This window comes from Pygoscelis adeliae, unplaced genomic scaffold (genome assembly GCF_000699105.1).
Source record: "Pygoscelis adeliae isolate BGI_AS28 unplaced genomic scaffold, ASM69910v1 Scaffold49, whole genome shotgun sequence".
Classification (NCBI taxonomy): Eukaryota; Metazoa; Chordata; class Aves; order Sphenisciformes; family Spheniscidae; genus Pygoscelis; species Pygoscelis adeliae.
Window position 1 is genome coordinate 83,950 of NW_008825545.1, and position 15,109 is coordinate 99,058.

Here is a 15,109-nt window from a genome sequence, read left to right on the forward strand (position 1 = left end):
GGACAACCTGTCCCAGTGTCCACAGGGTAGGAAACCTGGACTGAGACCCATGCTTGGAGGCAGCCTCTCCAGTGGTGGCACTCTCAATGATGTAGCCTCAGAATTGAATGTAAGATTACAGTGGTAAATCAATGGCCTTTTAGCTCTGCTCTGCTGTTTAGTGGTGACATTTTTATTTTCTGTTTTACTTACCTGCACTTTATAGTCATGTGTGCTTTTCCTTTCTATTTTTCTTTACATCTATAGCTGATGCAGATGCTTTTAAAATTCTTCTGGAGATGAAGATGAAGAAGAGGCAGAAAAAACCTAATTTACCAAGCACTGTGACTGAGCTTGACACTGAGGATGGTTCTAAAGTATATGTGGTTGGAACAGCCCACTTCAGTGACAGCAGCAAAAAGGATGTAGTGAAGGTAAATACTAAGTGGAATTCCTTCAGCAGCGTGTTTATGATGTTGCCAACTTAACATTAAGTAGAATGAAGTCCAACTCTCTGACTTGGTTCTGTGCTGTAACCTCTAGACTCTGTTTTTCTCAAGTTAGCTGTTGGAGGGCTGATAGTGCTGTGGGATCAACTAAAAGGCAGCCATATTATCTTAGTTATTTTTTGATGCAATACATTGCTCTCCCATCCCAAATGTTTTTATTTGCCCTTAAACAACAAATGTAGATACAGTGCTGGTGTTAGAAGTCCCACTAGTGAATCTTACCCTGCTTGTCACGATAAAGCATCACGTCACACCAACAGTGTGACATGTTGCATACTCACTGCGATGGGGACGTGCTGAGAAGATGCAAAGCCTAGAACAGAAACTGCAGTTTACAGCTTCTCTTTGCCCAGGGTGTATAATACTGAGCTGTAAAACCATGCTGCCCCGAACTTGAGAATGGAATACAAGATACAAATAGGTCTGAAGCTCTAGTGAAAGTAGGAACTATTTCATGCTGTACCTCATGCCAAGTCTGCAGTTTAGAGTGGTTTTATTCTCTACAAGCTAGAGGGGCGGAATCTTGTGCCAGAATTATCAACCCTGGTTCTTAGAAAGCTTATTCTAACTCAGATTGTAAATGATCGCAGAGTATGGTCAAAGGAACTTTGCGAATGTGAAAAGTTTAACATCGAGTTTTTCTCTCCCCTGTCCCCCACTCCCACACAACTTGTTCTCCATCTTCCTTTCCAACCTTAATGATTCTGTGATTCCTATCCCAAAGCATTCAGTAGCTAAAGCATTTCACTGTCATTTTCCTTAATGTTTTTCTCAATACATAGCTGTTTGGAGAAGTCTTGCTTACTCTTTCATTGTTCTTTTAATTGAAAATGATTGCTAGAATGTGCTTTTATTAAGTCCCTTTTCTCATGAAAGTACCGATATTGGCTGCATTTCTGTTTAATCATTCCTAAACCGGTGTAAATAAATCCATGTTTTTCAGACAATACAAGAAGTGCAGCCTGATGTAGTTGTGGTGGAACTATGCCAGTACAGAGTTTCTATGTTAAAGATGGATGAAAAGACATTACTAAAGGAAGCCAAAGAAATAAATCTGGAAAAACTTCAACAAGCTATAAAGCAGGTATGATTCCCACAGTGAGAATTAAAGGTTTGTGTTGAGAGCAATTTGTCAAGGTACAACTGAAACCAGTGTTCCCACCAGCTGGGAACCTAATACTGTTCACCTAGGTGAGAGTACCATTACGGTGGCAAAGTTAGGTTTGGTATTTTGTTTTCAGCTGGAGTATTGAGGGCTTCTGTTCCACAACAGGATTGTTTAGGCGGTTGTTGACCTAGGCAGGAATCCTCCTGGGTTTAACAGTTGCTCCGTTTGCAGGATACAAGTTTAACTTTGTAATTTTAATACTCCACTAATAATTTAAATATGATTATTATCCCTGCAATCTGCATCACAGCTGTTTAAGGAGCACTTAATTTTGGTGGTGTCTGTTGTGATCTGTTTAGTTGCATTCCTTCATCCTAGTGTGCTGCTCTTTTTAATTCCCATCACTTGTCTTTTGAGTAGATTCTCACAGACAGTGGGCCTTGAGGGAGGTTTTTGAAAAATCTGGGCTGAAAAGTGTGGGATTCTATTCAAATTATAACTACTCTGGCAGTTTGACGCTGCCTGGGATGTGTGTGCAAAACAAGTGTTGTTCTGTATTTTTTCAGTTTCACCCAGTTAGCTTGTATTTAAGTAATTTTAAGCTAGGCACAGTGAAACAGCACAAAGTTGACCTAAAAAATGACAGGATATTTGATTAGAATGGCAGTATGTGGCCAATAGTAAAAAGAGTTTCCAGTGTCCAGCTGAATGAACAAATTCATAGAATGTTATTTTGGTTGTGTGGTATTTATATATTGGAATTGTTTTATTGATGTAATTGGGGAATTTCCAGGATTGCACCCCTCATAAGAATATAATCTGCATCCATGCAGAAGCACTTGCAGTGGCTAGTCTACTTGTGTGTGTGTGCGTGCACATAGTGTCTTAGTGCAGGCTTTCTGACTCAGAGAGTTAGGCAATAATGCGTCTTTCCTGTTTTCTTTATTTATGTCCTATCAGAGGAAAGAACATTGCAAAACTCTTGCATATTGCATGAATTACTGCATCCATCTGTTTATTTTAGGTAAGGTGGATTGTTCTGATGCATGTAGCCAAAAGAATGCATGTTCACAACAACTGGAGCAGCATAGCTGGGGGTCTTCTGACCTGCTAAACAGGCGCAGAAGCCTTTTTTTTTTAATATCAAAGCTAAATGCAACAGGTTTTGCTGTGCTTCTCTGTTAAGAGGAAAAGGACAATGAAAATAAAATAGCAGACTTTTTTTCTCTGTGATGTAAATTCGTGTTGGCAGGTTTGTAATTAGCACTTTCTACCAGGGCTTGAAGTGATCTTGTGTGCAGACAGCAGAAGACACAGGCTGTGTGGGCTCCAAAACCAGAGAATGATACAAAGATTCTTCATATTGTTCCAGCTCGATCTTATTCTCCTTTGTCACCAGGGATAATGCAAATAATAAAATTTGGACATTGTGCCTTTTAAATAATATATTTACCTGTCTATAGTCTCAATCAAAAAAACACCCCAACCTCCCCCTTTTGATTCAGTAGCAGCATGGGTTATATAGGGAAAACCAGGAAAAACAGTCCAACTGTCTCATGCTAAATTATAGTGTCTGCTTTTTCTCTAGTAAAAATCAAACCAGCTGGTAAGTTGCTCAGTTATGCTTCAGTTGTCCTCTCTCATTGAAATGTGCATTCGGACCCAAAAGTTACACCAAAAGTCAAAAATGCTTATAACTTTCATCCTTAAGTATCAAATTAGGAAAAGAAAACTGTCTTATTAAAATCACTTGTATAAATCTTAAGCAGTAAAATTGCATTTCATTGCTCTTAATTGAAGTTGGAAACCAAGCAGAGTGTTAACACGAAACTGACAGACGTGCAATGGGTCACTGGTATCCACAGCTTATCAAGCAACTGTTGCAGGTTAAAAACAGCCTTCCTCCAGCTCCTCCTTGAATTTCAAAACCCTTATAGTTGTTTGCAGAGAACTACCTGTTTGCTTTCCATTAAGGAAAGCAACACAGTGCAGACCAGTATCTGGCTCAAATGCGGATTACCTGAAGATGCACAGTAACAGTTGGCTTAAGACAAAACCTGTCTTACCAGTTTGGTTTATCTTCTCCCCTGGCTTCCTGTTTCTGCTGTCCCTCCTGGGTCCATACCATGGCCGTGTGGCGGTCTGAACAGGGCTTACTTTTTAGCTGCACCATGTCCCTATGTGGCTGTATGATTGCTGGTCCTGACACAGAGCAGGACTTGAGAAACCTTGTTCTGGAGCAGAAGCGAAATGACCAGAAATGCTGCTGGTGGCAGCAAAATCTTAGCTCAACCTTACTTTTCTAACCTACTCCTTTGGGCTGAAGTTACCTGTGCAGAAATACATTGTAATATTGGGGACTTTTTAATGCTTCTGGCCAGTGAAAAAGCTCTCATTTTGCACCGTGTAATACAGCACTCTGTGTTTAGGTAACCTACAGGATCGTCCTGTTAAATAAAATGGATATAATGTGAATTGGTAGATGACAAGTACATCCATTTGGACAGGAGCAGGCTGCTGTCACGTGCTACCTTCACTTGCACTTTAACCTCCAGTGCGCTTGCAACAGTAGGAAAACCAGTTCCAGGCTCCAGGTGGCAAGGCTGTGTTTGTACAGGGCTGCATCCATGGGAATTAGGGTTTTTAAAAGAAGAAATCTGGAGGACTGAAATACAAACGGTTTGTTTCTGCCCACAGTTCTGCAGTTGGTGCTGGATCTGTGACTTGTTATACAGTCGAAGAGTAGCCCCAGGGCGCACTCCTTAGGCTGTGTTCTCATACGTAGTATAAGCATTTCTGTGCTGAGTCCAGTGGAAGATTTATCTGCTTCAGAAGCCCTCTGGCAGCTGCCAATAACAGATGCCTGGGGAAAGGCATTAGAACCTGCAGTCGTACTTTGCCTGGGTGTTCCTTTCTCTTCCTGCCCTTTTCACTGTCTCCGTGCTAGTCATGGTGTCTGATAATGTATCTTCCTCAGTCATCCTTCCCCAAGCCTCACGAATATTTAATATGCTTAATCTCTTCTCATACGTTTGGTATTTCTTTGCACATTTTCTAGTTCAAGTATCTTGTTTTCAAGTTGGGAGTCCACTAAAAATTGTACAGCAGTACATTGATGTTTCTATTTTGTTCCTTTCCTGGTAATCCCTCTCACTCTTCTTGCTTTCTGACTGCTATTGAACACTGGGCTGATAAAATCGGTATTTCACTTTCTCTCTCCTGTGTGCTAATAGCTCTGCATGCCTCCACCTGTGCAGTTAAGTTTCTTTCTACTTGTGCATTTCTCTGTGTTTATGGCTGTTGCATCTGATCTGTGAAATTATTGCCAGCCACTCAGGATTTAATGTTCTTTTGTAGTCAGCTTTCCTTTTGTCTGACATTGAATAATCTGGTATTGATAATAACCTCTTCTATTGTTTGCCCCCATCATTTTTTGTACATTTTGCTCTTTATCCCGCAGCACTTTCTGGCTGGCCAGTTGTTGCTGCTACATACGGCTGCTTGTCACCTTTTACCTCCTTGATGCTGAGCAAATATGATGGGCACTGAGTTTCATGCAGGTTAAGAGCACGAATGACCCAGCCACACGTCAAGGATGCATCCCTCTGTTAGCCAGCAGGATGAATCTTTCTGTCACAGTGTAAAAATGCAACTTCAAGTACATCAATCCTGAAGGAGAGATCAGCCAGCAAATAACCTCAGGCTGCATTATCCTAGTTTTCTTTTCTCTGTGGGCATCTTTTCTGAACTTCTGGAAACCCTTGTCCCCCAGGCTTTTGAATTGGATCTCAAGGGTGCTGAAAACCCTTTTTCTCACTGCCCTCTTTCTTCCTCATCTCTCCTCAGGAGCCCAACACCCTGTCTTTCTGCCATGCTTGCTAGTTTGTAGCATGATAAAACAGATAATCAATTGGCTTTGAAAATAGCCCCTCTATTTTGCCAGTTCTGGTCCTCAGTGACTCTTGAGTCCACTTAACTGCAGAAACTGCCTACAGCCTTTGGAGAGGTCACACAAGCATCAGATCTGGCACAGGGCGGGTCGTTTGAGCATGGCCCTGGGAGCAAGGAATGGAGACCAGGACCTTCCTATGGTAACTTCAGGCAGTTATATTAACTCAAGCTATCCCGTGTAACCTCATCTTCAGTTGCGTGAAGCTGGTGATGTAGCAGGAAACTAACCTTTGGCGAGGGAAGGGGGAATGCCCCTTTTGGTAGTGGTATGGACTGATGCCAAATTGGAGGACATGTGTAACCAAGGTACAGGTTACGCTTGGGGACAGATAACACTCAGCCACTGAGTCTTAGCCATAAAAATAAATGGGTGAGGACAGCCAGAGCTGGACAGAAGAAGCGGCTCTGAATGGATTTGTTTGAGGTGTTTTTTCATTCTTTTTGCAAAAGGATAGGGAAGGGAAATTTTGCGTAAGTATATCTAGGAGAATTTTTTTCTTTTTAAAAAGAAGAGTCTGGATTTTAGGTCTCTGTTCAAAAAGTAATAGGTTGTGCAAAGAGGGGCCTTCAGTCTGCTTGTGGGAGTGAGTTGTACTCAGGACTGTGAGGTCTTTTCTAAGGCCTTAGGTGCTGAAGTCATGCACAGCAATTTCTTGCACAACGCTAGATTCTCTGTGTTTCTGTCACTGTTAACCTAACCAGTCCCCAGCCTAGTGTTTCCCAGGGTTGTGGAAGTGTCTATGATTAGACCACTAGCTATTTCCCTTTCGGTATCTCTGTAACGTGGCGTTCACTGCACATTCAATGGAATATACTCTTGTGGTCCTTTTTTTTTTTGTAGCCAGATAGATCAAGAAAAGTTAAATGTATGGTATGAGCTGTTTTACCATTCAGTTATTCAGACTTTCTTCAAGCAGGTGGAGTAAATATAGACTGAAGTAAGTCTGGCTGCCCTCCTTTCTTTTCTTAACTCTGCCATACATTTTTGTTGAAAGGGAGAATACTTTGGCCGCACACTGAAGTGAAAAGCTACTTCACAACTGATACAAACTGAAATAAAAGAGCTATATTGATCAGTGAATTAGCTCCAAAAGGTAGCTTCAGTGCTGCTTCTTCATGAAGATAATTAATGTTTTGTTCATGACTGTGAACAGTGCATTCTTCTGAGAAATCCACACAGCTTGTTGATTTTCTTTTTTTTTTAATGTTTTTCTCTCTCTTCCACCAGAATGGAGTCATGTCTGGATTGATGCAAATGCTGCTTCTGAAGGTTTCTGCTCACATCACAGAACAGCTGGGAATGGCCCCAGGAGGAGAATTCAGGGAGGCTTTCAAAGAGGTGCGTACTTGCAATGGTTTTTCTGAGGTCAAATTACTGGCCTTTTGCTCCCAGAGTCGAACTAAATAAAACCATTTGTTAGTGACTAGGAAAGAGCACTCTGGCCGTACTTGTGCTGAAGCCTATGAAGTAGTAAGAATCATCTTTGGCTTCAAAGTGTGCTCAAAAGTACAGAGGTTTGTAGCCCTAAGTGGCCTGAAAGCAACTCCAGAAAGGCTTCAAATGATAAGGGTTTTTCCTGATGATATTTCTGATGGCAATTGTTTTCATTTCATTAATAATTTATTTATTTTATTCCTGTTAAATAATTGTATTTTTAATTCTGGATATGGATCCTGGTCCCACTGTTGGTGGTGTCAGGGTTTCAGTCTGTGAAAACCAACTCCAAAGCATTAATGAGACCTAACACATTCATCTAGAAAGATTGTTTGGGGAAGTGAAGTATCTGGCTGGTCTGTTACTTATCTGGTCTTTCAACATTCTCTTCTATACTACGGCCAGCTGTGATACTGGGAAGTAAATAGTAGCTGGACTTCCGTGTATCACAGCTACTCTTTTTTTGTCTGGGAATACTGAGACGCTATTTTCACTGTATGTATCCACCTTGCAGAATGTACCTTGCTATTTTTATGTAAATTAGGTACTAGTAAGGAAATCTGAGAATGTCCTGGTTTAATCTCAGCTGGCAACTGAGTGCCACGCAGCCCACTCGCTCACCCCCCACCCTCTCCCACTGCCTGAGTGGGATGGGGGAGAGAATCGGAAAAAAAGTGGGATGGGGGAGAGAATCAGAAGAGTAAAAGTGAGAAAACACATGGGTTGAGATAAGAAGAGTTTAATAACTGAAATAAAATAAAAGTAATAATAATAACAATAATAATAAAAGAATACACAAAGCAAGTGCTGCATGATGCAGTTGCTCACCACTCGCTGACCAATGCCCAGCCAGTCCCTGAGCAGCGGCCCCCCCGGCCAGCTTTCCCCAGATTATGTACTAAGCATGATGTCACATGGTATGGAATATCCCTTTGGCCAGTTTGGGTCAGCTGTCCTGGCTGTGCCCCTTCCCAGCTTCTTGTGCACCTCCAGCCTTCTCAGTCGGTAGAGCATGGGAAGCTGAAAAGTCCTTGACTAGTGTAAGCACTGCTTAGCAACAACTAAAACTTCAGTGTGTTATTAGCATTATTCTCACCCTAAATCCAAAACACAGCACTGTACCAGCTACTGGGAAGAAAATTAACTCTATCCCAGCTGAAACCAGGACAGATAACATAGCTGTTAAAGAATCTGGAATCATTTGGTGTATTTATCTTTAATAAAAAGAAAACTGTTTCAAGGCTTATTTTCCTGAGCATTCCAGATCAGAGTAAAACATTTTAAGTGTTTCCCATTTTAGGTGGGAAAGGAAAAAATACATATATTAGCTCTGTCCTGTTCCAAAGTGGTTGTTTGAAATTTTTAAACAGGTATGCATAGGAAAGAATTTTCTAGAAATTCTGTACTGTGCTAAAATTTGTCAGCCTAAGCTACAGCAAAGTCTCAGCTCACATTGTCTTGTGGCATCTGGCATCAGTTCTTGTTTCATAAGCTCCTTGAATATATTTTACCATGACAAACTGATAGGTTAGTGATCCTAACAAATCCCAGGTAAAAGCAAAATGACCACAGCTGTTTCACCTTAAACTTTATTCAGACCCAGATAGATACTGAGCCCCATCTGTTCACCTTGAGTAGTCATAGGCAGGAGCTTTCTGCTTAGGTAAAAGTAACCTAAAGAGGGTGGCATTGCAACTTAATGTTTTTACTGTAATACCTATTGCATCTTGTAGCTCATGTATTCCGTTATGAAGTAGTATTTTGGAAATTTTATTTACTGCAAAGCCAAAATATTTTTTTATGTTGAAGTATGACGCTACTTGTTCTTTTTTAAGATACCTTGTGTAACACAATACAACAAACACTCTCTTGATAAGGATGTCCTGTGCTGCAGTATGAAATGTTGACTAGTGATTTGTATCTTCTCTTTCAGGCCAGTAAAGTACCTTTCTGTAAATTCCATCTTGGAGACCGACCCATCCCTGTTACATTTAAAAGAGCAATTGCTGCACTTTCTTTCTGGCAAAAAGTCAAGCTTGCCTGGGGCCTTTGCTTCTTATCTGACCCAATCAGGTATGAATAAGCATCCCATATGTTTATCGGGGTGAATTGTTCAATTCTTCAGTTTGACTTTAGTACGAGCTGGAAGTCCTTGGTACCCAGCCTGATGCGGTGAAACTTGAAGTTAGTGAGAGGAGGATAAATATACAAACTACCCTGCGATAATCCATATTTTTGAAAAGAAAGCTGGCTTTCTGATCTTGTTCCAGCTCTTTCTTTAATTGTCTTTTGATACATTACTTCCAGGTTGAAGTGAAAGATTTGGTGCTGGAGAATTCCTAGTGTACTTCAGAAAAAACTTTTAAAAATTATTTTTATGCTGAAAATAAAATCTTTCCCACTACAGTGTGTGGATATTGTAAATAGAAAAGAGTAGGGCCTTGGTATGCTAATTCATACCTCCTTAAGATTTCCAAAGGACTTGGGCCTTGCTGTGCTGAGTCACATCTGCATCAGGGCAGCTTGAGAACTGAATCTGCTGTCTGAGCAGATTTTTGGAACAAGAGAAAACTTTTAAAGCCTGTGGACAACATGTGGACTCTTAATGATTATTGCCTTTATAAAGGGACATTGTTAAGAACTTTTGCCTTATGGTAGTATTTCTCAGACAGCTACTCTCTTGCTGAGTTTGTCTTCCCCTGCCTTTCAGAGACGTCCCTGTGCCAAGCTTACTTCCTCTTTCCACAAGTAGGTGTGCAATAACTTGCTTGAACTGGGTGAGAACACATGCACAGCTGTTGTCCGAAATTCAGTCTGCTCCTACCAGACTTGCAGTGGTGGGAGGCTTGCCAGAAATGGGTTCCCTGTGCACGTGGTCCCTGAATCTCAGTGCCTCTCTCATACCCTGTGACCAGAGCTCTGCACAGCTCATGAAGTGATGTGTGGCATTTTTTCCAGGCTTTTAAAATCGGGCCGGGGCTCAAACTGTAGTCTGGTCACCAAACCTTCCATTTTCTAGTTTTAGCGTTTACTTAATTGTTCTTTCCTGTAAATGCTTGCTATTACATTCATCTGTAAAATGAGTTTGACCTTCTTTCAATGCATTAACAGTTCCTGTGCAAACTAAGTTTTCTTACTTACTAGTCTAATACCAGCATGAAACTATTTGCAGGCTTTCGGGAGGTGTTGGAGGATATATTTCTCTGCAACTTCTTCCATTCTTTTATCCACCCTAAGAACATTTTGGTTTTCAACTGCAATATTAAGATAATTACAGTATATGCACACTAGCTTCCCACTGAAGCTTGGACATAACATCTCAGTTGTTATCATACAATTGATTGATCTGCTATGTTGATTTTTAAAAATAACGTGGGTAGGGGTTGAAAAGGAAAGGTGTTTATAATTGGGAAGTTGCTGGGGAGAGGAGGGTGTTGTGCACCCAGCCATCAACATGAGATCCTGCAGAAAATGGAGTAATAATTCAGCATCGAATTTGCGTCAGTCTGATTAGCTTTTCTATGATCTGTTGAAAGCTAGCAATGCATTTCTCTTTTTGGTTGTCCCTGTTGACATCTGTAGTGTCCTTTTGATCTTGGAAACTAAAGAAAGCATGTTTGGCATCATTCTTCAGTAGACAGTGATGTAAAAACAGATGATTCTGTTGCCACAAACTATGACTGTACCACAGCTGTGGGTGCAAACAGAAGGTTAACAGCACCTATAGAAAATATAAAAGCTCAATATATTTACTCCTGCAGTTTTTATTTGTTTATTTCCTCCCCGTTTCCTATTCTTCTGTTCAGGGAATTGTTTTATAACTTTGACTTCCCTGCTGATTGACACTAGGAACCTGCAGAACTCTTTCCATCCCCTCAGACTATGCCTTGCGGTGTGCTTTTTTTTGTTCCTTAAATAGAGCCTCTGTGTATTCAGTGATCAGATCTGCTTCCTCGGGAGTGCTCTGTGTTGCCTCTTCTAAGCTTATTAATATACACTAAAAGTGGGGCACCATGATAACTATCCCTTTGAAGCCCTAGTGCTCTTGCTCAAGTTGAGTTGTCAGCTTTCAGACTGGGAAGGGTGAAAATCCAGTTGCACTGCCTAAAGGCAAGTGACCTCTCTTCTTTCCCTTTCCCTCACTGTAGAGGTATTGTTAGGTATCCAGTTTTACAGGTTTAGGGAGTTTGTTTTGCTTTTGAAGAGGAGAACTGGGGGAGGAGGACTGTAGAGTGTGGGTTTATGAATATTATACACATTATGAATAATGTGTATAATACCCAATTGTTTTGTCTGTATTGGGCTTGAAAAGCATAACAGATACTGAGAAAACTTACCTTTCTTTCAGTAAAGATGATGTGGAGAAATGCAAACAGAAGGATTTACTGGAGCAGATGATGGCGGAAATGATTGGAGAATTTCCTGATCTTCATCGAACGATTGTCTCGGAACGAGATATTTATTTGACCTACATGCTGAAGCAAGCAGCAAAGCAGATAGAACTACCTCGAGCTTCAGAAAGTAATTGTTTTAAAGCAGATATCGTAACCAGCAAGGTGTTCTTTGTGTACTAGTCCAAAGTTCAGTTCTTCTCAGGAAATCTGGGATGTTCTGTTCATGTGTGCCACGTGTCACCTAAGATTACAGTGCTTAAAAAAATTAAAAAGGGATATTACTCTTCTGTTGCAACCACCTATAGAAGTAAAGAATTTTCATAGAGCAGTAGACTCCAAATTATTATTCCTTCCTCATTGTGCTGTTTAAAACTGGAAAATACTAATTAGCCTGACAACTTTTTCAAAAGGCAAGCATCTGGTATTACAGCACAACATGGGACGGTCTAGATTTATGTTGCCTATCTCACTTCCACCTTGTTACCTCACCAGCTCAGTCTCTGGATCACTAGCTTTGTGAATGCCTATGAAACTGGAAGGGGTTTATATGCATTATGAAGGACTTAAAATAGAAGATGGGACCATAAAAGACAACAATGTGAGGGACTACCTGACTGATAGTCATGCGTCTCAGTCTCTTAGTTAACAAGAGACAATGCCAGAGACAGTTTTGTTTAGAAGCTGTGCATTTATATTACATATGTATAATCTGTTCTATACATTCATGCTCATGAGAGGCAAAAAGAAAAAAAAGCGGGGGGGAGGCAAATGATATTCGTAAGATTCATAGTAATATACAAAACCCCACAATTCCAATGAGCAGAAATAGGGCATCATCACCATTGTCCAAATCATTTGGTATTGTAGGGACATAGTAGGGGGACATTCCTGGACACCATTTGCAGGACTCAAATACACTTTTAGTCTGATACATTCCTGAACTAGGTCTGATTTGTTCTTAGCCTTCGTCTGACTGTTTGCCTGGGTGAACTCTTCCAAAGAGCTTGCAAATGAAATTTTCACATTTAGTTTTTCATTCTGTCTTTACTCCACACAAAATACTGAGAGGGATAAAAGTTTCTTCCAGGACTAAGTTTCAGGCAGGGCTTTAAACATTACTGGTGTCATCTTTGAATCCTGCCCAGAAGCAGACAGGAACATACAGGTGGAGGCTGGAGCAGATGTGATGTGCCATGGACAGCCCATTCTGCTGAGGTGTTGTGCTCTGCCTCTGTCGTAGCTGCAGCTCTGATTTAGAGCAACCCTAGAATAGGCTGAGAAAAGGCAAGTCCAAAGAAACAATTTTGAAAATATGTATAATATTTCTAGTGTTTTCAGTACAGTTTTGTTTCATTTCAAGGGGTCTGCTTTTCAAATTTTTACTTATTCCTGGAAAAATCAAGGGTGGATATTTAAAGCAAGACAGTGGAACTTACTCACATTTTGTATTTATGTATTGTATTTATGTGTAACTTTCCCTATAGGAAAGCAGCCTGATTACTATTACTTAGAAAGTTTTCTGTGAATTATTTTTATCGTGGCATGGTGCCATTTTTTCACTGGGGGAGAGGTAATCCCAAAACTTTCAGGAAGAACATTTTAACTTCTATTGGGTGTTGTGGAATTTGGGTGGTAGATGGGAGGTGAGGGGGAGAGCTGGCGTGTGTTGCCGTGGTCTAATGGTGACTGGCTAGCTGCTGCACACAAGTGGTGTGGGTTTTGCTGTTAGTGCTGAGGCCAGGTCTGTAACAGTAAACTTAACAGGGGCAGGTGTGGTCTCGAGTGCTGTTCTCCGATTGTTCGTTCTGCTTGTTAGCCCAAGTCTTGTCACAATTTGCATGTGTGCCAGCTGCCACTGTCCAAAGTGATGGAGAAAACTCTCTGTTCAGGAGACAGCAAAGACCAGGGCTGTTCCTGATGAGCAGTACAGAAACATGACCCACACAGGGAAGGAAAGAAATTAATTTAGCTTGCATCTGCTGAGCCTCTCGCCCTGAGGCTGGAATATGAGCCCTGGCCAGGTTTGTGTACTGAAATAAATGTTTCCTGAAAATCCAGAAAACATGCTGATTTTTTTTTTTCAGACTTTCAACATAAGAGGCAGTAGGTGAGATGAGTACTAACTTTCAGTATTTAACAGTTTTAATATCTAGTAGTAAGAGTCCCTACCTCTTGGAAAATTCAGTTTTGTAATCTCACGCATTACCTACTTATTTATAGCTTGAAATTAGTTCTTCTAGTGATGTGTCCCTTTCTCTCCATCTCTCTTTCTCAGCTGAACCTAGAAAATATATCCCAGCTGTTGTAGTTGGTGTTGTTGGGATGGGTCATGTACCTGGAATTGAAAAGAACTGGAACTCTGACTTAAACATCCAGGAAATAATGAGGTAACAGTCATCCTTTCCTACGTTGATGTAACAGCTTTTGCTAAAAGACAGCAATAATTGGTTTGTTCAGGGGTTTTTTTGGTTGTTTGTCATAGCTTGAAGAAACATCACTACTGTCATCCCTGCCCTGTCAGCAAACTGACTTGCTGTGCAGTGCTTTCAGATTGTGCTTACAGCAAAGGAAAAGAAAATATCAAAGGAAAAAAGTAAATAGTTGGATATCGAGGGAAGTAGAGATGAGAAGATGCCCTTGTCTAGAAAGAAAATTCATTGATCCACATTTAAGGCTTTTAAAACGAGAATTCAAATGAGGGCTGTAGAAGATGGTGAAAACAAAACCAGGCTTCCAGTCTAGCTTAGGTAAATATAAACTGTTGGATTCAAAGCTTTTGTTGTGTTGGCTGTTGGTTGTGACACTGCTGGCTCTGGCAAGCTTACTTACCACAGTTGCTCATTGCCTGTTTTTTAACTATATATATAAAAAAAGTAATAACATGTTTTAATGTGTATACCTAAATACGGGCTGATTTAAGCCACGTATCTGGTGAACTCTCGCTCCAAAGTACATATTGAAATAGATGTATGTGCTTTGTAAAAGAAGGAATTGAAGAACCAAAATGTTCAGACTATGTGTATCCTATAAAGCCACAAAGGTTAGAACTTCAGAAATGTAGGAGGGATTATAGTATGACCTGGTAGTACTGGTCTGCGGTGGTTTAGGATAATAAAGCCTTTCAAATATTGGCATTTTATCTTATCACATCCGTTTACTGTGTTTATGTAAGCACCTCACCCATCTTTTCAGAGGCTCTGAAAAACAGAAAAGACTGTGCCCTGCCTAAATGGTGTATTTAGGCATCTAAAATATGATTTAGAGAGACTTTTAGTGTCTGGATCCAAGAACGATGTACAGAAGCCCTGCCTAGCCATTTATACGTCTTTTTCAAGGCTAAGCCTGGAGTCACAAACTAGATGTCTGTATTCCTCTTCACCCTTGCAAATAACCTGCAAAATGAGGTTGCCCAAATCTATGTAATTGTATGGTTCATGTCGGTTGCATCATTGACATTACAGAACTGAATAGCCGAAAGCCTGACTATGTGTCTTCAAGTTTATGTAGAGGGTCTTTTTCATCGAAGTTTAGGCTTTTTGACTTGATTGTCCTTCCGGTGCCAGTGCCATAACTAAGTGGAATGGTTACCAGTACCTTTCATAAGACATTAATATTGCATTAACTTGACTTTCTAAAATAACATGAAGCAAATGCCATTCATAAGATTAGTATATTTGAGAGTCATTTCTCGTTAAACTTTTTTACCCCTCATGCAGTTGCAGAACAGAGTTGG

General features: G+C 40.6%; 1 protein-coding gene across 1 annotated transcript in view; it reads left to right on the forward strand.

The window, feature by feature from the left end:
- Positions 1-15,109, forward strand: part of TRABD (TraB domain containing) — a 25,692-nt gene that overhangs the window by 4,713 nt on the left and 5,870 nt on the right. Inside the window, exons 3-8 of the mRNA XM_009332013.1 lie at positions 247-413; positions 1,432-1,572; positions 6,776-6,886; positions 8,916-9,055; positions 11,331-11,503; positions 13,652-13,763. Coding sequence (XP_009330288.1) covers positions 247-413; positions 1,432-1,572; positions 6,776-6,886; positions 8,916-9,055; positions 11,331-11,503; positions 13,652-13,763 — 844 coding nt within the window. The remainder of the gene's footprint in view (positions 1-246; positions 414-1,431; positions 1,573-6,775; positions 6,887-8,915; positions 9,056-11,330; positions 11,504-13,651; positions 13,764-15,109) is intronic.